We start from the raw sequence: 26,430 nt of genomic DNA on the forward strand, positions 1-26,430 counted from the left end.
ACGCTTGTTGCAACATCAGCAAACAAACAACGGTTAACAAAAACCACAATATTACTAGCTATTTTAGTGGCATGCCATAAAGGTCAGTCGGTAGCAGTTGTTTTTGTTGTTGTTGTTGGTGTGGCCGTAGTCTGTGTTCTGCTAGACAATACACCAGCTACGTTGGAGTTGTACCGGTTTTCGTGTTGCACATAAAATGCTTGCTGACTGACATTCAACTCAAAAGACTTAAGACACATACTCGCTCGCTGTCTGACTTTATATGTGCATATGCACAAATGTGGCTTTGTGTGCAAATTGGAAAGTGAAGTTTTAGTCGTTGCGGTTGTTCAGTTGTAGACATAGCATAATATTTGTTTTGTTATGCTACTTTACAGTTAGATTATTGTATTTGTTTAAGACGCATGTTGCGGCAACAATGAAACTGAAAGCTAAGCAATACAAAACGGTGGAAAATCTTGAAAGCACACGTCGCTGGCTAAACAGTTTAAGCCGCAAGCATTTGCTGATAACTATTTTCATCAGTCAATGTCAAGGATTTAATGCTAGACATCATGCAGTTCGTCAAGCGTTGCGGCAAGCAAGTGTGTGAGAATGTGTGTGCATGGCAATGGTTGAGTCAGTTAGCTAATTTCTTGTTTTCTCATTTGTTGTTTGGCTCACTTTGGTTATATTTATAAATAAATATGTATGAATTTTTACTTTTATTTTTTATTATTAATTTTTGTTTTTGATTTTGCTTGACGTTCATGTCATTGCTTTCTAAGCTTTTGTAATGTTAATTTTGCGTGAAAGCAAAATCATATTCACATCTTAGCAATACACTAATACAACCTGTACATAAAAGTGATAGTTAAACTTTTCTCTAAAGTATACAATATCAAAAAAAGTGAAGTGAGTTCGCGGCTACCATACCCTGTGGTTTGATTATGCGTAGGGATTGCTAATATGTTGCAATTAAATGTCAATAAAATCATAAAATCTTTAAGGAAATAAAAGTAATTTACATAACTTAGCTGCGCCTTTATCTATTTAATTTTTTTTTTTCAAAGCGACTTTCATTTCAAAAGCCGCAACAATATCAAAAGAATTACCGACATCTGCGCTTTTCAATTATAATGAATAGTTAAACTTATTCGACTTGAAATAAGCTGTAAACAAATGAAGCACTCAAGCAAACTACCCAACCCAAAATAACTCAACCTCAGCGCTGCCCTGCGAGACCTTACGCTGCTTAGTTGTGACTTCACTAGACTGTATAGACTCTCTAAATTTATTTGTTTAACTTCAAGGTATTTTTTCTTTCAGTTTTTAGTTTTTCTCTTGTTAGAAGAACCCAATTATTTTATTTGCTATTGTTTATTTGTTACTTCTCCAATCCATGTTTTAGTTTTTGCTTTTGTGCCACCAAAGTTTTCGACACTTAATTTTCTGCTGCAAAAAGAATCGAAATTACGTAAACTGCCTCGTGCTGATTTTCACGCCGACAATGACACGCAAATTGAGAATAATAATGCGATTGAATGCGCATGCGCCAGCTGGTAATGCGCTGAAGTGCTAGGAAGTCGTGAGTTATGGGCGTGCTATTGCTTTGTATTACTATGTTTTCGATTTCATTAAAATCGATTTACTTTGTTATTAATTAAAGGAACTACCAAATATTACCCAATGGTGGGTATTGAAAAGAAAAAATATTCGAATTGTGCAAAAATTAAGTGTTTTAACATATAATGATCAGCACTTCGGTTAACGAAAAAACCATTAAAAGAATTTAGAACTGTTTACTTTGTTTAATAGTTTGGATTAATAGATGATGGATCTATAGAAACCGCATTTACTTATTTATTTTTATATATCGGTTTTTCAAATCGTATAGGGTTGGCAACTAAGTAATTGCGGATTTTTTTCTAAAAATCAAAGACAATTTTTTAGTGGAACTATTGTAAATAATTTTATTCTGTAATGTATTGCCTGTTTTGATCAATGACGTTTTGCCATCTTTCAAGCAGCATCATAATCCCACGTTCATAATACTTTTTTTTTATTAGCAAAAAACTGAATATGGTACGATTGGACATCATCATCATTATTGTAATTTTTACCATTCAAGAAGTTTTGTAAATATCGAAACAAAAAGTAATCCGATGGTGCAAGGTCAGGGCTATATGGTGGATGTGGCAAAACATCCCTACCAAGCTCCAATAATTTTTGCCGAGTGACCAAAGATGTGTGTGGCCTGGCATTGTCATGATGGAATACAACACATTTTCGATTTATCAATTCGGGCCGCTTTTCTTCAACTGCATTTTTTAATTTCGTTAGTTGTTCAATGTAGACTACAGAATTGATCGTTCGGTTGGGTGGTAAGAGTTCAAAGTAGACAATTCCTTTATAATCACACCAAACTGATAACAAAACCTTCTTTAGAGGAATACTAGCTTTTGATGTTGTTTGAGCTGGTTCACCTGCCCTGCTCCACGATCTTTTCCGCTCGATATTGTTGTAAACAACCCATTTTTCATCGCCAGTTATCATTCGTTTTAAAAATGGATAATTTTCATTACGTTCCTTACAATTACCTAGTTGCCAACCCAATATATTCAATTTTTGTATATGCTTATATAATAAAACGTTTTTGATTTAGTTGCATCCTAAATGTAGGCATTGTTTTTTAATGTTGATTTTAATTTTAAAAAAAAATTTTGACTACTACGTTGCCTACATTTAGGTAGATTTTAGCGAAGGCACACACCCAAAAAATTTTAAAATTATATATCTGTACCCTAAAAATAAATCCAAAAACGAAATATAAATAAGATAGTTGTAATCAACAAATATACCGTAAAACCTACAAATCCATTTTTTACATAAACCTCATATTTATCTTTCAGATCAAGCGACTGCCGGCTCGCTGTTTACGCCACGCATTGCGACCACATCGCCATTGGAGTCACCATTCTTCTCAGCGACACATGGCGTCGTACAGACACATCCCTCATTGGGCGCCAGCATATCCAGTCCACTGCCTTTGAATGGCAATAGTTTGGGTAGCGGTGGCGGTCTGTCTAATACGCTTAGTGTTGGCAGTGGTTATCTGAATTCGCGTGGCAATTTGCCAAAATTCAATACAGCACGGTATCCAACTATCGCGAACACAGTAGTCGATCCAAATCCACAATCGCCATTCCGTCATTTAGATTTCTCCACTAGTGCCACCGCCGAATTAAGGCGCAATCCGACATTATCGGCGCCAGATGAGTGCGCACGTGCCTGTCGTGAGGGTGAACCACCACGTATCTGCTACTATCATTTCACTATGGAATTCTACACCGTGCTGGGCGCGTAAGTAAAAACTCATGTCTACATATAAAATAGAAAAATCGATTTGAATTAGATATTTGAAAAGAAAGTTTTTGATATTAGGTTTAGGTAGTTTAGGCTTGGTTGTACTCGTAGGTTTGACGTACATTATCGCAGAAATTCTACAATATGTCAAGATTTTTAAGAGTACGGAATTGGCTGGTTTGTTATTATTTTAGGATGATATATCAGGCAATCTGAATAGTTGAAATCCTCGACGTAATTTATCACTTTCGACTATGGTATTTGTTACGCCATACGACAATTATCAAGAAGAAGGAAGTCATTTGGCTTCATTGTAGTATTTATTCAGTATATAATAATTGTACGCCAAAATACAGAATAAAAAGATAAACTAAAAATGGCAACAATTTTTCCAAAATTATCACACAATTTTCAAACGAAATGGCAATTTTTGCCGTTGACGGGAATATTTGTCACAACAATGATGAATACCTGACATACCGCGGGAAAGATCTGTGCGAATTGCACACACACAATTAACTAACAATAATTTGCGAACACATCAAAGAAATTGTCAACCGCATAGTTGACGTAGTGAGCAAAGTTAGTAAGCTATAAACCATTCTGTTGGATAGCGATGACAGTCTGATATTTAAAGTTATTTTTTTTTTACTTTGTTAATACCAAAATAACTACGAAGGCGGCCGGCACCATAAGAATTGCGCGAGTCTCACAAAGCCAACAAATAAATCGACATGCCACCTTATGCAGCGCCGTTCCAAAAGCCACTGATGCATAGCACTAACAAGGAACGCAACAACAACAACATTTATAGTCGCGAGGGATAGCAGAATAAAAAAGTAGTACCAGCGACTTGCGCTCAGTCATAGTGGCACGAATGTTGCAAAAGCCTTGTAATAGAAAAGCAAAAACAAAAGCAAATTGACAAAGTAAAAGCAATGCAAATAAGCAAGACAAATCGATGCTGCAATTTGCATACTTTCATGCACATATATATATGTATGCATGCACACGCATGCGTTCAAAAATAACATATAGACACACCAACATAGAAGCAAATTTATTAGCATGCCGCGATAATCGCAGTTATATGGCGCCGCACAAGAATGCATAGCAACTTAATTGTTGTTGTAATATGGAAATGTTAAAAGTGAGAGTATTTGCAAGTTGAAAAGGAACCCTGCTGGAATTTCTATGTCTTACTATAGAAAGAGATTTGTAGTATATGTAATCCATAGTGTTTTTTAGATTTTTTAGATTTACAAATTATCAAGAAAATCGTAATGTTGTTGTAGAAATATAAAAAAAATAAGAAACTAAAAAAGTTTCGAATATTTTATATATTATATATTATGAGAGTTGCATAAAAAAATAAATGGTTATATATCTGAAAGTTGCATAAAACTGGCCCTCTGTAGAAATTTTAGATAGAACTTAACGAGACCCTATAAAGTATATTATATAGCCGAGTTTATTCAGCCTAGTCCGTCAGTCTAAGTGATTGTCCGCCTATCTGAATACACACGAACTTGTTCCTCAGCTTCTGGGATACCCATCTGAAATTTTGCACATATCCTCTTCTCTCCAAGAAGCTACATTTGACGGAACCGCCGATATCGGATAACTATATATATATTATACTTGTAACTGCCATACAAACTGAATGGTATTATAGCTTCGGCTTAGAAGTTAAGTAACTTTTAAAATATTCTAATAAATATCGCATGAATGGAATGATCGTAATTGAACACATTTTCTAAAGTAGTGAGTAAAATAGTTGTTCTCTATTTACTCACATACTTTCATTCTAATCCAAATTAGTAATGCTAAATTTTTTTAAAATTCATATAAACTAATTGTTTCTTACTGGGCATGTGCCGAACATTTAAATGTGAAATGTCTGTGTGTATGCATATGATTACAAAATTTTCCTCAACAAAAAAATTCCCACGGTAGTTTAAATGACACCAACGACGACAATTGACAGTTATTACATGCCTGATGCCTCCGATGCTGGCGATATAACCGCAATAACAATTAGCGTGAGAATTAATGATTTGTTGTTATTATATCGGTCATTTAGTAATTGATTCTTATAAGCAATCATTTTTCATTAAAAACACAAGTATTTCAAGTGCAAGTGTAAAAATGAAAGGCATTCGGGTTATTTTTGTAGATATTTCCTGAAATTATATGGAAAATGTGGCTATTAATTGTTGCTATTTTAATTAATTTTACAATAGAACTAAAGAAAGATAACCTAAAAACTGAGGGACTATTTTGTATATATACATGCAGACGGACATGGCTAAATCAACTCAGCTCATCATGCTGATTATTTGTGTATATATTATATTTTAAAGGGTCCTTCTGCGTGTTACAAGCTTCGTGGCAAACTTAATATACCCTGTTCAGTGTATAAAAATAGTAATGAGTCAATGATTCAAAAGTATTTCAAGATTATAATAAAATAATCTTAGACTAATTTGTTCCTTGACATTTACTTTGTGCTTGTGTAATTAAAATTGAAAAAGAAAAGATTTGACAAGGGTTCGGTCAAATCTCAAAAAATGTAATCTAGCGACATTAAAACGTAGCTGCGATTTCAAATTGTTGAAAGACTAGCAGAGGTCTCAAATCAAGCTCGCAAAGAAACACTTATGATATTTGTGTTATGCGAGATTAAAGATCAGCCTTATTCATGACTTTGCCCTTTGCATTAGCTTGACTCACAATGCTACGAAATAAATAAGAAAAATGTACCCACTAAAAAAAGATATAGTTCAAGGTCACACTAAAATTACTACAAATATTGCGCAATTAAATAGAAAATATCTTTTTATTTTTATAATATCTTGCCAAAAAATTACAGCTCAGAAAAGGATTTTTATTAGATTAAGTATTTTTTTATTACCATCTCTTTATTTCATTTACCTACACCCAGTTTACAACCGCAGCAACTCGCTTTTCCAATCAAATTTCGCCACTTTCAATTAAATTTTCTGCTATAAGACGCACCACCAGTTTGTTGTTTGTGCAGCGGTGCATGAAACGCCATAATCAGAGGTCTAGGAGTTTTTCAACAATTTAATTACAATTATTTGAGCATAAAAACACGGAACAACGCCAGTTGCAATAAAATTTTGTTAAAGCATTGCTTAGTTTTATTTTTCTCTTCATTATATTAAATATATTTGGAAATGTGTGGTTATGTAAACACACTTTTACTCGAATTATTTACACAGTAGATATTAAACAAAGTGTAGTTATTAGTTAATCGTTACATATGTATATGTACGTTAGATGTAGGTTTGTAGGTTAATAGAGTGGGAATACGTGTTGAAAGGCCAAGGGAAATTTTCATTGATATGAATTAGAGCTAACGAAAGCAGATAGTTGTATATTTATAATATTATCTGCCTTCGATTCATCAAACGTTGCAGAATAGTACTTCGAACGAATTATTCTGGTTGTTCAAACAAGCTGGCAGCACTTGTTTGATATGCGCTATCATATCTATTCATTCATACTCACGCTTGGTTCTTTGATATATATAACTATGTTCATGCAGTTTGCCAATAGATCGGGTAACTTGGTTATCATTCAATTGTATCAATATTCCGAACATTACAAACTACTTTTCTTGTGCATCTTTTTCAGTAGCGTAAACAACAATATTTTTTCCCCCCTCAAATATGTCGATCTTTGTGTCTTAACAAGTGTGTTTGAGGGGAGTTCTTCTTCATTAATTTAATATGAAGAAAACTACAGCCGAAGTCATCGTATTTTGGTGGAAGCTTATGGTGAACATGTTCTAGCTGAGCGAATGAGCGATTTAAAAATTGTGATTTTGGTTTGAAACACAAAGAACATCCTGAGCGACTAAACATTGTTGAAGAAATGTTTGAGCACTACAAATCAAAGTCTTTTTTGCTTCCGATTGTGACTATTGAAGAAAAATTACCAAATCAACAACAAATGCGAATATCCAAGACCCCAAAGGTGGAATAGAAGTGCCGTGATTATTGAGCAACGCTACCGACAACAACTAATCAAATTGAAGCTGCTGAACAATGACCCTCACTGGAATACTTTTGTGATAAAATCCACAAATTGCTAGAAAACTGACAAAATGCTTTAGGTTCAAATGGGTTAAAATTAGCGTTAAAATTTCTGTGAAAAAAAAACGAATTTATTGTAGTTATAGACCCATTATATTCTTCCTTCCGCAACAAAAATCATTTTTGTATCCTCTCAGTTTCAAGCCTTGCGTTTTTTAAAAATATATATACATTATTCAAGTCTTTAAATTAAAAAAAAGTAGTATTTTTATTTTTGAGAAAAATTTGTCATAAGAGACACTCAGAATGATAAATCTGGTCTTAAATGTATAAAATAAAACTTAGTACTTGGGATAACAGTTATACCACATTAATACCAACTAGAAAACATTGTTGTTGAAGAAAGCTATCGGCAAAAAACATATTCTTAACAACCTGTTAAGTAACAAGACAGTCTGAGAGAACAGATCACATTAGGATAGTGTTATGAACAGACTATCTAGGGTTCCATGAAGTTTAGAATCGTTTACTTCGTATTTTAACTATTATTTAACCAAACTCTGTGATCTGCGGTACCAAATTTATAACCTATAGAGTCGATAGAACTACATTTCTATGGAGTATGCTGTAAGAACAAAAAATATGGTAACCGCATAAACAGATATGATAATATAATATTATATGATTCTATATATAATACTATATTGTATTATTAATTATCAGTAGTCTGTCAAAATTCAAAATATTTAAAACAAAAATCCAGATCTACACGCCTCTTTCAGTTTTATCTAACCACCAATTTGTTTCTGTCTTTTTATTTGCAGCGCTTGTCAGGTGTGCACACCTAATGCCACCAACACCGTATGGAGTCACTGTCAATGCGTGCTTGCCGACGGTGTTGAACGTGGTATACTCACCGTGAATCGTATGATACCCGGGCCCAGTATACAGGTGTGCGAAAATGACAAAGTTGTTATCGATGTGGAAAATCATATGGAAGGTATGGAGACAACGATTCATTGGCACGGCATTTGGCAGCGCGGCTCACAATACTATGATGGTGTGCCATTCGTGACACAGTGTCCCATACAGCAGGGCAACACATTCAGGTGGGTCCAAAGTAGCAAAACTTTAGTAAGAAAAAATCTTTTAGAAAAATTTGAGAAGAAAATTAGAATAACACATATTTGAATAAAAATAAAGTTTTGAATTACTTTAACTAAATACAATATTTGTAAATTAATTTCTACAACAGATATCAATGGACGGGTAATGCCGGTACACACTTCTGGCATTCTCATCATGGTCTGCAAAAATTGGACGGTATTTACGGTAGCATTGTGGTGCGTCAGCCACCATCACGTGATCCCAACTCACATTTGTATGATTTCGATTTGACTACACACATTATGTTGATTAGCGATTGGTTGCACGAAGATGCCGCCGAACGTTATCCCGGTCGTTTGGCCGTCAACACCGGTCAAGATCCCGAATCGGTGCTAATTAACGGCAAAGGTCAATTCCGTGACCCTAACACCGGTTTCATGACAAATACACCACTCGAAATATTCACCATTACACCTGGACGCCGCTATCGTTTCCGCATGATTAACGCTTTCGCATCCGTGTGCCCGGCTCAGGTGACAATTGAGGGTCATACGATGACTGTGATTTCCACCGATGGTGAACCAGTACAACCAGTTGATGTGAATACAATTATATCCTTCTCAGGTGAGTAAGAGTTATTTACCCATATGAATGTAGATAAAAAGAGCAGAACAATACTAATGTTAGATCCATTTTTGGTTAGAAAAAAGAACAAGCAAATATGTTTTACTTGTAATATGTGTAACAGCAGTTGTTGTTTGTTGTTGTGATTTTCTACATCAAATTGAACTCATTTATTATACAAAACTCACACACTGTTTTGTACACCCATATATCATGTTCTCTAATAACGAGCTGTCACTTTGATTGGCCAGTCATGCAGCGGCGCCTTTTTCGCACCGCATTACAATACCGCTTTGGACATCGTACAACGCACGAAACTCATTCATAATATGAAAATGCTCATTAATAATCACTCGAGCTGTGCGGCTGTGCGTATACTAGCGCTCCATTTATAGATTTTAATATTTATAACTTCATAATGGCATTCTAATGCAGCACCCTGTACATTTAGCAGTAAAGGCACTTGCAATCGATGGTCGTGCCACGCAAAGGTGCAACTTGTTAAATGCCAAATACAAGCATTAATGTAATGTAAATAATAGGTAAAATAGAAACTCGACAAAATTATAACAACACTAATAACAAAATCCTATAATAAAAGCAACAAAATAAAGCATAAATTGTAATACATTACAACAATTTCAAAGTTATATATACTAAGTTATTGCGTTCGCGAACCGAGTCATTGCTGCCACTTGTAAAGCTCGGACACTTGCATTCCACTAGTTAAAATGTATAAATTAGTATAAATAGACAAGTGCGCGCCACAAAGACATACATACATATATTGCACATATATTAACACTTCACATGACTATTCATTAACAAATATACAAAGTATAAATAAGGTAGGAATCACTTTCGGTTACACCGAAGCTATGATACCCTTCACAAACACAAAAGTTTCCATACAAGAACTTGATTTTAATCGTTGAGTTTGTATGGCAGCTATATGCTATAGTGTTCCAATATCGGCGGTTTTGACAAATAAGCAGCTTCTGTAAAAATAAGAACGTATGTAAAATTCCAGATCGATATCTCAAAAACTAACGGCAATTTTTTATTATATTGTCTCCCAACTTTTCTTATTAACTTAATGCCTATACCTTGTTCGATTACTTGTGAAATCCAAAACAGCTTTCCAGTTGAATTCAATACAAGAGGAAACATAGATACTTTACTGAAGTGTTATAATAACCACTTGCTATTCTAACTGCATTCGATTATACCAGTTTAAACTATTTATACCAGTTTGTTCGATTCGCTATTCCTCAAGGTTACTGAATCGAAGAAACGCATAACGTTATTTATACATTAACTAATGCAAATATAAAAAGTCACGTTCTCTTAATTAGGAATACTTATTTTAATATATTCAATTTTCTAGAGTTTATAGTGTTAACTTAAAGTCGGCGATTTTCATAGGCCTTTTAATAATAATTTAAAAAAGTTTATTCTAGTTAATAAGTATAATGAGCTAATTTGGCTTTTACAGTTAATTTTTTGTAGAATTTCATTAAGTTAAATTTTAGAGTTTTTCCTAAAAAGATAAATAGATCTGCCTTAAAACTATAAATGTTATTACACAATTTTTAAAAATAATTATTTTTAATAATACAAAATTTTAATGAAGCCATAAAGCTAGCTGTTTACTTGATAACGGGCACTTTCAAATACTCGTACTTTTCTCATACAATATAAACAAATTGGGAAGCAATGTATTCCAATCGAAATGTTATGTCAGGAATTATTATTATTATACCCTGAACAGAGTATATTAAGTATGCCACGAAGTTTGTAACACCCAGAAGGAAACTTCTTTATTTGACAAGATATCTTCACGAAATTTCGCATGGATTATTTTCGAAGGTAGTGCTATAATCTTCCGACAAATTGCTCAGATCAGATCAGATTGCACAAACTGACCGATTAAGCTCAAGTCTTTGTAGTGAAAACTTTTTTATTTGTAAAGGGTATTTGAGTTACATATACTAAGTTAATAATATAAATATATGAGCGGAAAAGGTTAGTCGGCTCGTCTTGTTTGTATTGATTTGATGCAAGTCAAATATGGTGGCTATAAGGCCACGCAGAGCTATATATAATCCACTCTCATGGCATAAAATATACATATGACTATTGGCAGGAAATAAAGTATTTATTTATCGAGTGCTGAATTATTGCTAGTGAGAGTTAAATACAAAGTTAAATGAAAATTTAATTAATTTTTGCTTAAGGGTGGCACTAATATTATGGTGCGTTGTAATATGGGAGTCTCTTTACCAAAAAAAAAAGAAAGAAAATAAAAAAAATATATATAATAGTTATAATTTAAAAAAATTTTTGCAATTAAAAAAATTGCTAAACTTAAACTCTAGGTATTTCTATGCAAAATATTTATCTGTAGACGTAAAATTTTTTTGGCAATATGTATATTCTATGGTCATTTCTTGATGAGTTTGGACAAATAATCTATAGATGTTGCTGTAGTCGAAAATTTTAACATTCTTCAATTTGTGGTGTGGTTCAATTAATTGTCAGAACAGCTTTATATTACTTTGAAAAAAAATTTACGATTAGATATAAAACATCTACACTTACGTTGAGCAATTCAGTATGTTATTCATTCTGCGTACTTAATTTGATCAGATTATTAATTTAAATAGTTATTTATATTAAGTGCACCCTTAATGCACGTATACTGTAACAAGCTGTTATTTATTAGAAACGGCTTATTTTCATATTAATCTATTAAGGAAGTATTCTAACAAAATACTTGTTCTACTTCTCAATTGAAATATTAAAATAATATTAATCTGCCGATTAGTTTATGGCTTAAGGTGCGAAAAATTGCTTGGATTAAGCAATTATTTCAATTAATTTATTAATCTAATAACCAATAAATGCAATAATAAATTAATAAGTTTATTATATGAGTTACAAATTAAAAATAGCGAGTTTCATTAAGCCAAAGCTGCTCCCACGGATTTAATTCAGTCTGGCTCAAAGAATTATATTCAATAATTGCAGAGCAAGGGTCGAAATACAGTAATGTGGTCTAATTTATGCTGCCTTAAGTGCGTGAAAGGCGTTTAGCAAATAACCCTTAAGTGCATTAGAAAGTGCATGCCATGAATAAATAATTTATTAATTAACTAAATTAACGGGCTGTTTGAAAGATAAAACTATTAAAAGTATTCATTATTGTCAATTTTCAAGCTATAAAAGATATTTTTATTGCAAACTTAAACAAATTTTAAACTGTTTAAATTTTCTTTTTAAATAATTTATATTTAATTTTTTTCGAAATCGATATAATTATCACTAATACCATGTAAAGGCCGACACTTAATCACAAGATTTTAGCTGTTTAGTAGATTATCTCACTAATCTACTGGATATAGCAAGATTTCGCCACCCAAAAATGATAGTTGTTAATTTCGCCCCGAGCTGCTTTGATGCTAATCTGTTTGTCAGTAGGGAAATTTATCACATTATCACAGCTGATTTAGACACAACCAACCGTCAAAGTGAAGAGAAAATTAAACAAACAAATAATATAAAAAGTAAAAACTTTAAACAATATTATATAAATAAGTGAAATTGGTAGAAAATATCGGTAAATAGTTGTTAAAAAAATGTGAGTAATGTGGAGTAAGACTACCGAATCCGATCTAATACATTTGTGGCGAAAAAAATGCCACAGCTTATATCGGCTAGTCAAAAAGAGCTGTTTTATAAATCTCCAATGGTAGTGAGGATAGTCTAGATTAGTGAATATATTAAATGTAATCTAATAATTTCAAATTGTTGATGGGAACATGGTATAACGTATTGAGTAATAAATCCTTAATGCCTCCAAATAATTAATAATAACATACAATTTTCTTCTTTAGTATCTATATAAAATTACCTCTGTAATCATTTCAGCAACTTGACTTTCTCACAAAATAACGCGACCTTCACTTATCGCATTCTCATGATCGACTTCTTGAAATTATCTCTAATGCTGTTTCAATTATGTATGTGTAACTATTGAGATACAAACACAAAAAATTTAGTTATATATATGTGTGCCATAGCCTGCTCTGATTTTTATAAATCTCACCTCTTATCGCCTATAATTGCCTAAACAATTAAACGCTTCAACAATGAATACAAACTAAGCAAGGCAACTTTTAAATACTGCTGCAGGTGTTTATCGCGCCAGGCCCACTTTCTTATCTCTTCATCTTATCTTTTATAAAAATTACAGTTCACCATACAATTCGTTTTATCTTTCGACACAAATATTACAAAAACAAATTTTCTAGCCGTTCGTATAATTAAGTTTTAATGAATTGTGAATTTTATTGTGCACCACAAAGCAACAATAACATATAGTATACTCGTACGTACTTACAAACCGTTTCATGGAAATCATATACTCGCACACTCAGCTATTATTACTACTTAATAATCAAGTGGCTAACGGCAATTAAGTTTTGAATTTCAGTGCATTTTACGCGCATTTACATTTTTTTGGTGTAATTTTTGATATAATTGTCTCATTACATGTTCGGTTAGCCGAATAATAAGAGATCGAAAACTGAGCTGATTAAAAAAGATAATATTTCCTGAATAGAATTTGTTCATACTTATTTCAAAAGCATTTTAAACGGTTTTTACTAAAAGTTACACATTTTTTTCTTACAAAAGAATGGAGTTTCTTTATATAATCAATGGAATACCAGTATTGTAAAATTTTATTTTAATACCAACATTAGTCATTGTATATTTGACAAAGTCTGCTCATATCTGTATCTTTGGCCTTTCCATTCTATAATTAAGTATTTCAAAAATACCATTAATAAACATTTACCACCACAAATAATGAGTAGTACATAATTACAGAAAAATTAATAACACTTATTAATAAAGATTTTTTAAGCTCATATTTTTTAATTGAGTCATAAATGAAGCTTAAGCGTTAAGTTGAAATATCTTTTGGTCGCCATATCATAATTAAAATAATTAATAAAGCAAAATAATGAACAGTTAATAAACAGTTACAACAATGCACTGCTGCAGCTTAAGCTTAATAACAAGACACTGAATGTATATTAAATTTTTATTTCTTTATTTTTTGTTTTTCGAACTCTTAGTATAAATATATATCTTAAAACTAAATCAACAAGTATGATAAATAATTTTAACGGTAACCTGAGTCAATAACTCTTACATGCTTTACACTAAGCACATCATGCTGTTAATACAGTTCAATTAGCGTTGCCACCTGTAATTACAGAAATGCAACATGAATGCACTGAACTAATTTATATTACTACACCCCGTTTATGGCGTTCATCTAAATGTAGTGGGTTAACTATTGTCTATCGTTCCCTTTTGCAATCAGTCCAACAAATATTTAAGTAGTTAGTAATGTGCTAATTGTGTAGAGCAGTAAATTAGTACCTTGACATCTAAGTTGTTTTACAGCAATAATTACATGGTCCATGAAGTTTCACACTGTGTAGAAATTATATATTTAATTTTATTTAATATAGTTTTTTCAAGTTTTCACAATTTATTAATTTTAATTTAAATGTAATTGTACAAGTTTGTGAAAAATCATTATCTCATAATTTAGGCAAACTAAAATCGCCTAATATCGCCTTCAAAAATGGCTCCTTTTGAAATTTTCTGCCTACTTATACGATCGTTTACGATGAATCGCTTTACGTAGACGCCTCAAAACGACCAAGTACATAGTATTCCTTATTAATCATTTGACCCTGTGGAATGAATTCTGTTGAACCACACAGGGTTAATCAAAGAGAACAATGAGCATTGATTTGATTTTTGGCCAACTTTGACGTAGTTTTTCCGTTTTGGCTCATTTTTGGAGTGCCATTCGCTACATTCTTTGGCAGTTGCGGCATAATATTCATGAGCCCTTGTCTCGCCATCAGTTATACTGCGTTTGATGAATAAAGGATCCCCGCTACGTAGTCAAGCATCTCTTTTGCCAACTCTACTCGACGTCGTTTTTGAGAAAGAATCAGGTATTTTCATACTCAAAACCTTAACCGAGGAGTTGAGGCGATACGTAAGTGTTGTTGAGAACCTCTGCTATCGCTCTGATGCCAACATGACAATTTTCAAGCACTGTTTCTTAACTTTTTCGATGTTATCGTCATTAACAGTGGTGTATAGACGACTCGCATGAGGCAAGTTTTCGATAACTTCACGATTTTTACTGAATGCTTTGTGCCTTGTTGTTCAATTTTTTTTGTTTCGTGGTAAAAATCACTAGTCAAACTGTTCGCGTCGTAAGCAAACAGATGCCAAACACACACAAATACATACAACATATGGAGATCAAATTTCACACCAACATAGAAAAGGGTTGTACCAATCTAAAAATCAGCTTACACGGATTTGTTCGGTTCAGATTTGATCAGATGGTATACATGGTTTCAGAAGTTGAAATCGACTCGAAATGTCTATTAGCTGTTTATGTGAAACTTTTTGGTGGTGGAAATATGCTCTGAAGCTTACAGTTGCTTGCCAAAGAACGAACGTGACCAAAAAAAAGCTTTTTGATATTGATCTAAAAAGATCGAACTCGCACACAAAGCGTACCGCGGAAATAAGAAAACCAAAAACTGTATTGCATATTTTTATTATTTTTCTAAAACGACAGGTGCTGTTTAAAGGCAATTCAATTGCGGTACCGCTGTATCGCAAATTAATGCTGACACATTACTTTGGTTTGTCAATATTTATTTCACAGGCATTTCCCACTAATTGTATTAATCAATAACCACACTAACTGATCTGACCAATCATATGTGACTGTGGGTATACAATTTTAAAGCAGCAGCACTCTCATAAATAATACTAATAATGCCAAGCGGGTGTTCCAATATGGCCCGCTGTTAATTTGTGACAATTAAAACTTCACAAAGTAATTAATTTTAAAAAATCAGGGTCGAATTATTACAACACACACACCTAACATGCTGAAAAGAGCAACAACAACAGTCAACTGAGCATTGGCAAGTAAGGTATTGAATAGTAGCTTTTGTAGGTAGTATAAAGCATTCGAAACTTTTAATTAATAAAATTTTAAAAAATTGTACGCTTGTAACTTTTAACATTTCCTACTTACGTAACAATGTATTATCGATCAATATGCTACAGTTTAAGCTTTTAAGCAATTTTTCATTATTTTTATACTTATGATTTAAATTTGTTTTTACTATTAAACATATATGAACATGAACCTTTCAAATATCGCACACTCACTCCCTCACTTCTTTTGTGTCACAATTGCATTGCAGGCGAACGCTATGACTTCATTATCAATGCCAATCAACCTGTCGGCGCTTACTGGATACAGGTGCGCGGTCTGGGTGAATGTGGCATTCGTCGCGCACAACAGTTGGGCATTTTGCGTTATGCGCGCGGCCCCTATCAACCAACATCGGCTCCGCCAACCTACGATGTCGGCATACCACAGGGTGTGGTAAGTAAATGGCTTTTAGTTTTTCATTTTTCATTGCTCTGTTTTTTCCTCTTGCTCTACTAACAGAGAAACCGAAAAGCCAGATCATAAGAAACTATAACAACAAATATTTCACAAGTATAATGGCTATTCAGGGCATAGCCTTTAACAATTTATTTGCATATTTTTGTTCTCATTTGCGGCGTTTTGAGCGCTTAAGAAAAAAACCCGCGTGACTCAATACAAGCGCATGAGTGTGTTTTTGTGTGTGTATGTATGTGTTTTTGTTTATGTGTGCGTATACTTTTGCGCTAAGTGATTGTATAAAACTCAGATAATTATATTTTTACAATTTGATCGTCATCTACGCTGCATATTAGTTTAAGTCCAGTGTAGTGCGCCTGCGCGGTTTTGCGCGAAAATAAAAAATAAAATAAAATATGAAATAGAATTTGAATGAATATTTTGTACAATTAAGGCTAGACCAATATTCTTAGAATATCTGCATGGTGCAAATTGTTAGATCATAGTTTATTATAATTTTAATAACAATAGCAAATTAATAGTGGTATTTTGAGTCAAGAACTGTCAAAGATACTTTTAGATTGTCTCTTTGAGTCGGAACTAATATTGCAGAAAATATTATTAATTATACCGCGGAAACTAAATTTTTAATTTAATGTTAGTCATGTATTAGAATTCTTAATCGTTGTGTGGACTAATTGGCTATTGACTTAAAAGATAGATAAAAAAAATTTGAGAGACGGTGGGTTACAATAGTGTATTTGAGTTAATAAGAGACACATACCTTCAGATCAAATTTGTCCCGGACTCAGAAAAAAACCTTCGAAAACCCAGCGGTAAGTCCAATTTTCCATACACTTGTTATAAGCCTTGGCTGCGATGTCCTTCAGTTCCATCAACGAATTTTGGTGTTCTCGGTTGCAGTTCAATTTTGGAGCATTATTCGCATTATATTGTTGAACAGCTCCGACATCATATTCGTAAACCCCATTTTCGTCACCAGTAATGATCCGTTTGATGAATGCGACGTACTTGCAAATTATTCAGCTCTCCGTACCCAAAACTATTACCAATATGTGTTTAGTCGATCCATCGGATTAGGCAAGTTTTCGATAACTTCACGATTTTCATGGAATACTTTGTGCCACCAAAAACTTTTGTTCGTGAGTAGACTCACTATAACACTTCTGCATCATTTTCAACGATTCTGTGGCTGTGATTCCATTGAAAACACAAAATTTCATGCAAGCTCCTTGTTAATTTTTCTGTTCTAAACTTTTCGCCGAGTAAGCAAACAGCTGTCAAACACATACTAATTGACTTATGGAGATCATACTTTACGCACTCAGTTTATATGAACCAGTCCGGGTCAAATTTGATTAGATGGTATATACAGAGGAGTTTGGTCGGGAAAAGCTTTAACATCTTTAGGTAGGCTATAAATCTGGAGCTATTCTATAAGTTTTATTATATTATTTATTAGAGAAAAGTAATATTTAACCCATAGTATTGCATTTAGTTATGTATTGTATAACTGATTTGCAGCAAACTTTTAGGTTAAATTTAAATAATGAAAACTTAATATTAATGAAAATTAGTAAAAAAAAATATTTTTTAGCGTTGGCTGAGACTACGGATATTATTTAATAAAAATGCTGTTTTTCAAAATTTCATTTCTACAATACTTTTTTTTACTTTAAAATCGCCATAATAACGACCAAAGACCTCGTAAGTCCATCAGATTAGTTTAGTAGTGATTTACACAATTAAAGTAATTAGTTCAATGACAATGGCAAGTTCATAAATCAATTAAGAACAATACAAAGTCTGCAAGACACTCGCAGCAAAATTCAAACAACTATTTAAAAACAGAAAAGTCCAATTCCGTGATTACTTGCGAATAATGAAAATGCCGAACTCTTAAGTAAATAGCACAACCGCAAACGTGCATATACATAATTGATTTATGCCAATCAATTTGTAAATTTACAGCAAAAACAAAATAAACAATAAAGGTATTAAATAATAATGCTAAAGAACAATTGCTACCAAGCTTTGAATTTGCCATTGCAACTAAATTGTTGCCAAATGAACTACAGCAACATGACAGCATGTGCAATAATAAAAATAAAATAAAATGAAAAATTTAGCATAAATTACATAAAAACTAAAAGAAACAGCCAGCATATTGAGTACCAAAAAATGGCGCCCGCTAATGCTTTGTTTACGCGCCATATTGCCAGTTAGTCCGGTAAGTCAAAAACATTCCAAGGCACCACCAACGCTTGGTGACTGTGTGACTAAGTTGCACACCACCACCACCACCCTCTCAAACCGCTTACCCCACTTACCACCCAACAACTCACTCCCCTCACCCCAACCTACCCGATAATCCCGCTCATTGGCTCGATCGAAGTGCATAAGATCACGCACCAATTTGTGTTTGCAAATCACACAGAGAAAACGTGAGTTGCTAGAAATAAATTCAATAATATTTATTTAAACAAATATTGTAAAAAAATACACAAACAAATTAATATGCATATAGTGGAAAAACAAATTTGTACAGAAATGCTCGTAAGCAATTGTGAAAAATGTGGCATTTGCAATGGCTTTTGTTGCAGACCCAAATGCCAAATGCATATTTACAGTTATACCTATAACTATATTGTATCTAGCTAATCGCATATAGTACATAATATACATGCATACATGTACATATATAAAATCTTATATAATCATATTATAATTTTGGTTTATGGCTAAGCGCAGGTGCGCTTTCTGTAGATCATTGTAAATACCGTTATATATATATATATATATATATATACTCGTATGCTTAAATTATACCTTTGTTGTAGATTTTGCAGGAATTTTTATTTTTTGACCACTCGATTTTGTAATGAATTCTGTTGCAGCTCGAAAGTGTAGATTGAAATGTGCCTGATTGTTTATATGGCAGGTTACTTTACGGGCTAAAGACTCGAAACTTTATTTTTGCTAAAAAAAAGTTGCCATTCATAAATTTACAGAATCATAGATTCAATTATGAAAGGAAAAATTGTTTCCAAAGTAATCCAAAAGAATTCATTATAAAATTTAGTTAAGAAAATACTATATATAATTATTATTTTATATTATAGATATCATATAGTAGTTAAAAATAAATATATAAACAAACATATGTACATTCATATTTTTTAATTCCCAAGCTGTATATGTGTGTTGCTAATGAATTTTTGTTTTACAATTTTTTTCTTTGCAACCAACCAATTGAATACCAACAAATCAACCACAACCCTAATCACCAAAAACATGCCATAATTTGTAAAAACAAAACCCGAACTGTTCTCTGACTTCACATCCAAAATCGCGCAATTGCAAAACTTTTCGAAAACAAATGTCAAAATTGAAAATGAAACAACAAAAACACGATTTGATGTGAAATTTTGTATATAAAAACCAAACTACTGCCAAAAAACCTCAAATTATTTTACAAAAAAAAAAACAAACTAAAAATATGAAAATATTATGGCACAAATATATGTAAATAACTGCACTCCACAATGCTTATGCTATAAAACTGTATAAATAATTAAAAAAATTTAAAAACTCGAAAACGTCGCACGTCGTCAAAACAAAAAAAAAAAGGTCATGAATCCGTTAGACGCACAATGTAATACGCCCAGAAATGATGCTGTATGTGTGAGTCAACTGAAGAGTGCTTTGGAAATCGATCGTGGCCTTTTGGCGGAGAAACCGGATGTGAAAATCTTTTTGCCATTCCGTTTCTACGTTTACCGCCCAGAAGAACTGTTCCAGCCCAACACTTATAATCGTTATTTGGGTGAGTTTTCGCAAATTTTCCAGCAATGTGCGATCATGTGTCTATATTTGTCTCTTTCCTCCGCAGTTGCTCCCACTGGCGATCACGTCATCTCACTGATCGACGAAATCTCGTATTTGTCACCACCTGCGCCGCTTACTTCACAGTTCCATGAAATCAATCCCGAACAATTTTGTAACGGTGATAATCGCCCGGCAAATTGTGGTCCGAATTGCATGTGCACGCACAAAATCGATATTCCTTTGAATGCGATCGTGGAAATAGTGCTGGTTGATGAAGGTGAGTTTTCATTCATTAAGCAAATTAAATTGAAAGCTAAAATTAAGGTATAGATTATTTTGTCAAAATTGAAAAAAATAAAATTTAAAGAAATTTAAAATTTTTTATTGAACAAAATAGCTCTAAATGTAAAAAATATAATTTGATTTTTATTTAAAAAAAAAATGGAACCAATTAAAATAAACCTTAAATTATTTTTTTATAAATTAAAAAATTAATTTTATTATTAATGTTATTTTTTTATAAATTAAAAAAAAAATTTAAATGCTATTAAAAATACAAAAAAATGCTTATAAAAAAATTTTACTATTATATTTTTTTAGAAATAATTATTTATTTAAAATCTATATTTCCATACTTTATTTTAATACAATTTTATAAGAGCTGAATTTAATTAGAAATCCGCATTAAAAAACATAATTTTTCACTTTACAAATAATAATTGAATTGAAAAATATTTTTAGCTAAAAAAAGAAATTAGTTAAACATTTTTAGAAACTATCGAATTTTTAAATAATATTATATTTTGTTTAAATGAATTTTATAAGAGCTGAATTGAATTAGAAATTGAATATACAATTTTTTTTCTAATTAAAAAATATTAGTATAAACTTTTTCGAAAATATCGATTTTTTAAAATTATTTTTATATATTGTTCAAATACAATTATATGAAAGCTGAACTGAATTAGAAATCTGTATTGAAAAATCATAAGTTTTAACGTAACTAGAAAAAAAATTAATTTAACACAATAATTTAGTGAAAAATATATATTAATTTAAGTTTAGGAGAAAAAATTTTAAACATAAATTTTAATTTTAAACTTTATCAAAGTTAATTAAAAATTAATAAAATTGAAACGGAAATAAAATTTTTCTAAAGTTAAATTTTAGACTAACTAAATTCAAAAAAATATCTTGATTTTAAAGTCTATAATATTTAAAAAAATTTAAAATTTTAGATTTTTTCTAATAAATGAAATTATCAAAATTAGAGTAACTATTTAAAAAAGTAAAATTTGAAAATTAAAATTAAGAAAAAAAAAACATTTTAGGAAATTCCTAATATTTTTTTTTTATTTAAAACAATTTTTAGTTACAGTTTTCAATTTTATAACAACTTTGGGATTAATAAATTAAAAATAAAAACTAATACTATATACTTTGAATACATATTTACACTGTATACATCGGATATATATTTCTTTAAATTTGTTTTATTTTATGAAAATATGAAAAACTAATAATAAAATATTTATTTGTATGTAAGTTTAACCTCACTACAAACAAATATCACAACAAATATATATTAACAACTTGCATAGCAAGCAATACACCGTCCGTATCGAAATCGAAATTCGAAATTTTGCATAGCCTTCATTTGCCAACCAATCGTGGTTATTACTTTTTATCTCCCCTGGATCGTTTGAGCTTTATCGTCTAAATAACATTATTACGATTAATACATAGCTACGAATTTTCCGTTAAAAGTCGATTGTCATGATAAGCAAAAGCGCAATAACTTGAGGCCATGCCAGGTGCCTCCCAACCGGATACAAAGCAATCGTAAAGCAGCGCAGGCGCGTAGATTGCAAAAATATTATAAAATAAAATTTACTATTATAGTATATACTTACATATGTATATACTAATAACAATGTTTGTATATATAATTTGTGATTCAGCAACCGCGGCACCCACGAGCCAACATTTTAAATTCAGTGCAAATTAACGTTTATGGTAAAATTATAAAATCAGCAAATCGGATTGGTGAATTGGAAATTGTGAGAAAATTGTGTAAAACAAAATATTTGTGTGCCAAAAACTAAAAAAAAGTAGCAACTTTAAAATGATCGTATGCAATGAGATAAAGACAAAGTGCGCGCGCGTTCGCAAACTGCAACGCCTTCGGGCATTTCCGATACTAATGTAGCGTAACGTACAAGAAGCACTCACTAATTTTATAGTTTGAATTTTGAACTGATTCTTTTTAAATACATTTTGAAGCGTTCACATTAAATTTAAACAATATCAACGCTATAATCAGTTTTGGTTGTGTTCTCACAGGATAATATGCAACATATAAATTTATTTTAGGTTATCAATGCCCGACTCATATATATCTCTAATTTTTATTATATCAAAATGGACAGTCACTCTTAATTGGCACGTCAAGCATCAATGCATCAAAGCATTTCAATACAATTTATAAATAAATCTTGAAATTTGATCATCACCATCACCTTGTGGCGCTACAGCTCTTTGTGAGCTGTTGTACATATGATCCCCATATATATCGGTCATTTGCGGTTTATTTCCAATTTTTTTTTTTTTTGCCAAACTTCTTCGTCCACTGTCCCCTGTCTTCGTGGAGTTTGTCCATCCAATCTACATCATCCAATTGTGGCTTCTATAATTTAATTGTTCACTCCAATTTATATTGCCTATTGAGTAGTTTTTTTTTTTTTTTCTTTTGCGATATTTTCCACTCTGTATCAAATTTATCGCTCAAATCTTCTCACGAATAATCCAAACCGGTGTTTATCATTCCCATGTAATTGTCAAATAAAAAGTATGCTAGAAAAAAAGTTTGTTTTATTTGACGGGATACAACTTTCTTCATAATTGTGTATTCAGTTCATAGGATTTGTTGGAGAGAATAAGAGAAATACCGCAGTAACTGTTCTCAAACTAGAAATTCAGCCAAACAATATACTTAGTTATCGTGACATTATGAGAGGGAGCAAAGTAATGCCAAAGTGTCAAATAGGACTAAAATATTCAGATAGTGAAAAAAGGCCTGTAATAATGATTACGTTTATTACTTTAATCAAAAATCTAGTAATATTGAAGCTACTTACCTTTAAAGCTTGTGTTATAGTTTTAATCTGTAATATTTATAATTTTTAGAAAATTATGTTCCATGACAATTTGTTCAATTTACCTCAATCTCTTTACAGTTCAACAACCCAACTTGTCACATCCATTCCATTTGCACGGCTACAGTTACAGTGTCATTGGTATTGGACGCTCGCCAGACACCAGCGTTAAGAAGATTAACTTGAAACACGCCCTGGACTTGGATCGACGCGGTCTGCTGCATCGTCAATACAATTTACCACCACAAAAGGACACAATACCAGTGCCAAATAACGGTTATGTTGTATTGCGCTTCAGAGCGGATAATCCCGGTAGGTTTTATGAAATCATTTTGAAATAAGCTTTAGAAACCATAACAAACTTTTATTGAAAATAAAATTCATATACGACTTTACCACTTCACCACACAGGTTTCTGGTTCTTCCATTGTCACTTCCTCTTCCACATAACGATCGGCATGAATCTCGTTTTGCAGGTCGGCACGAACGCCGATTTACCACCAGTGCCACCAGGCTTCCCCACGTGTGGTGATCACAAGGCGCCCATACCGATTAATTAAACATTACATAACCTAAATGGTGCCAAATGCTTTCTAGACTTCATCTAGCGTATGGAAAGTGAAAGAAAATAAAATTTAGTAAAAAATATTAATATAAACAAGCCACAAAGGATGATACTTTAATAATAAAAAAATGTGCTTTGTACAAATAGCAAAAGCCACGAAGCGTAAAGCGAAAAAAGCGCAGAATTTCGATAAAAGAAATATTTTCAATTAGCTAAAATATTTGCGAATAAAAATAATGATTTAAACTAAGAGTGAAAGCTCCCAACTACGCCACAAAAACAACAGAGTAGCACAACTAACAATAACACAAAATGTTTGAGCATAAAACACACAAAAAAACAGGGTTTTTTTTACATATTTCATCGAACTAAATTCCAGACCAACCGAAATAACAATTTTGTGCTTTTTTTGAGCTTTACGAATGCGCAAGCTTTCCCAACATAAGACTTTGCATATAAATGTATATGCGTGAATGAGCACACAATCACATACACACTTCAGATAGGAATGGCACACGAGTGGCGAGGTTAAAGCGATCTTGAGTGGGAGTTACAAAGTGGAGCGAACGCGAAGATTGATTCCGAAGGCGAGCCGAGTAGGAAGCGATTCTAACAAACGCGTCGTCGTTTGTGCGCAGCAGTCATAAATAAAAAAACAACAACAACAACTATACGATATTCATATACATATAATAATTTTATTGATTTTCTTTTTTTTCTATCTACATCTGCTTCTTTGTATATTGTATTTCCTTTTCCATTTGATTTAGTTTATAATTTTTAAGCTAAAAACATGACTGTAAAATAATTAAGTTGCTTCATTTTTCTTATTTCTACCATATTTGTTAGTTCCTCCTGTTTCTACAACGAAAAATTCTTACGACCAACTGTAGGTGCACACTTGCCTTTGTTTTGTTGTCTTTTAATTTGGTTTTGTTTTAATTTTTTATTTTTTTTTCGTAATAATTATAGTGACTAGTTCTCCTTAAGTTTAAACGATCCGAGCTGATGTTAAAGAAATATATATACATATGTATATACAGAGTTGTCTACATATATGTAAATTTCGTATTTATAAATAAAATAACAATTTATGTTTTTGTTAGTAACAGTGTGTAGATCAACGAAAATTAGACTTGAAACTGTTAGGGAAACTTTGTATGAGCGTCTGTATGTATGCCCATATCTACAGACGCTTTGAATTTCAATTTCATGCTAGTTTTGTATGTACGTATGTATATAAGTTACCCCAATAACAATGCCATGGCACCAATAAATATGCAACAATAACACACGCACACAAACATATGTACATATGGCAATACCTAGCATTATATATACATATGCACATAAACCGTTGTAAATATACATACATACATATGCATAGGTGTCAAGTAATAAGTATATACTTACATACTTACATATATAAATTAATACATACAGAACAAAAGGCGTAATAACCAAATAATTATAGACATGTTTACAAAATATTTACACGGACTGTATGCGGCTGGAGCGCTGCTTAGCTGAAAGTAACGCTGCATCCGGTACCATCGCCAAAAAACGAAACTTTAATGTAAATACGCAAACAATAAAAAACAACAACAGAACGAAACAATGACTCAAAAGAAGGAAAAAAATTTAATTTTTTAAAGTACATAAAAAATTGTAAAGAAAATATGTGTAAAATAAATAACTTAATAAATAAATATCATTTTTTAGTTTAAATATTAATAATTTTTTGACCTAAGCACAGCTTCTCCCAGCACTTCATGTTTATTTTAACTCTTTGAAAGTGTATAGTGTAAGTGTAATAATATCTTCGTGTACATAATAATTGTAAATAATATATTAAATTATGCATAAAGCGCCATGTAAATTTAAGCCATCCAGCACGTCCGACAAGCTGAAGAAAAACAAATAATACAAAGGATACTAAAGGTCAGTATTAATAACAAATATATAACGAAAAATATTACTCAATCTGCATAAAAAAAATCAGCGATAGCTTTTAAAGCTTTCAACCAATAAAAGGTTTTCAAAAAGCTTTTGAAAATTGTCTTAATGCACCGTGATACATATATGTTATAAAATAAATATATATATTTAGATATAATAATAACTATAATTTGCAGTCTACCCAAATAATTTTTAAAGTTTTAATATTACATTACTAAAAGCTTTTATTTATCAGTGAAGTCTCAGCAGTCT

The 26,430-nt window shown here is 31.9% G+C and overlaps 1 protein-coding gene across 1 annotated transcript in view; it reads left to right on the forward strand.

Moving 5' to 3' along the window:
* stw (straw) overlaps positions 1 to 25,933 on the forward strand; it is a 107,956-nt gene extending 82,023 nt beyond the window's left edge. Inside the window, exons 3-10 of the mRNA XM_036369988.2 lie at positions 2,892 to 3,342; positions 8,231 to 8,515; positions 8,662 to 9,137; positions 16,463 to 16,647; positions 20,302 to 20,497; positions 20,564 to 20,776; positions 23,736 to 23,966; positions 24,066 to 25,933. Of these exons, the coding sequence (XP_036225881.1) occupies positions 2,892 to 3,342; positions 8,231 to 8,515; positions 8,662 to 9,137; positions 16,463 to 16,647; positions 20,302 to 20,497; positions 20,564 to 20,776; positions 23,736 to 23,966; positions 24,066 to 24,214 (2,186 nt within the window). The 3' untranslated portion in view covers positions 24,215 to 25,933. The remainder of the gene's footprint in view (positions 1 to 2,891; positions 3,343 to 8,230; positions 8,516 to 8,661; positions 9,138 to 16,462; positions 16,648 to 20,301; positions 20,498 to 20,563; positions 20,777 to 23,735; positions 23,967 to 24,065) is intronic.
* Positions 25,934 to 26,430: the final 497 nt, after the last annotated feature.

This window comes from Bactrocera oleae, chromosome 4 (genome assembly GCF_042242935.1).
Source record: "Bactrocera oleae isolate idBacOlea1 chromosome 4, idBacOlea1, whole genome shotgun sequence".
Lineage (NCBI taxonomy): Eukaryota > Metazoa > Arthropoda > Insecta > Diptera > Tephritidae > Bactrocera > Bactrocera oleae.